General features: G+C 52.8%; 1 protein-coding gene across 1 annotated transcript in view; it reads right to left on the bottom strand.

Annotated features, from left to right (window-relative positions):
* PTCHD4 (patched domain containing 4) overlaps nucleotides 1-679 on the bottom strand; it is a 130,970-nt gene extending 130,291 nt beyond the window's left edge. Inside the window, exon 1 of the mRNA XM_006027398.2 lies at nucleotides 125-679. Within this exon, the coding sequence (XP_006027460.1) occupies nucleotides 125-673 (549 nt within the window). The 5' untranslated portion in view covers nucleotides 674-679. The remainder of the gene's footprint in view (nucleotides 1-124) is intronic.
* Between the last annotated feature and the right edge of the window lie 6 nt (nucleotides 680-685).

The following is a 685-nucleotide window of genomic DNA, read 5'->3' as shown; positions in this document are numbered from 1 at the left end:
GACACATGCACACACACGCACACACATACATATATATATAAATAATATATTTCCTCTTTGCTGTTTAGGACAAGAAATGAAGTGCTGCCTCTTTAACTGGCAGAAGCATGCAGTAAGAGCATACCTTTAATTTAGTGTTGGGATAGCTCACTTGCACCCTGGCTGTTGTCTTATTGGAGAGGGCAGCCTGCCTCAGATCCTCTAGCACTGAAATTATATCATCCAGCACGCATTTCTTATCCTGATTTCTCAACACACACAGATGGGAAAAAGTATAATTATAGCCTTTGTAGTTCACCTTCATTTCCAGCACGGCTCGGTGGATCTGCAGGATCACATCAGCCTGGTGCAAAATATTCCCTCCGGCTGGGGGGAGGAGGATCCCCCTGCCATACCTCCCCGGGGTGTGCAAGTCCGAATAGAGCTGGCTTTTGGCTTGCTCCAGGGGGAAGAGGCTGCCCGCTAAGCTCCTCTCGATCTTGGCCAGGCTGTGGCTGGGGGCCACCAGGGTCTCCAGGTCAGTCTCGGGCTGGAAGCGGCTGAGCAGGCTGAAGCCGAAGATGATGGTCAGGACTGCGGGCACGGTGAGGAAAAACACCGGGTGCCGGCTCACGAACAAGCCCAGCTTGTAGCACAGCGCCTGGAGCCCTCTGTGTATCACCTGCCGCAGCATCCTCCCCCGAGT

Source organism: Alligator sinensis, unplaced genomic scaffold (assembly GCF_000455745.1).
Source record: "Alligator sinensis unplaced genomic scaffold, ASM45574v1 scaffold300_1, whole genome shotgun sequence".
In the NCBI taxonomy this organism is placed as follows: Eukaryota; Metazoa; Chordata; order Crocodylia; family Alligatoridae; genus Alligator; species Alligator sinensis.
The sequence above is the reverse complement of the archived record's forward strand: the minus strand, read 5'-3'. Positions and strand labels throughout refer to the sequence as shown.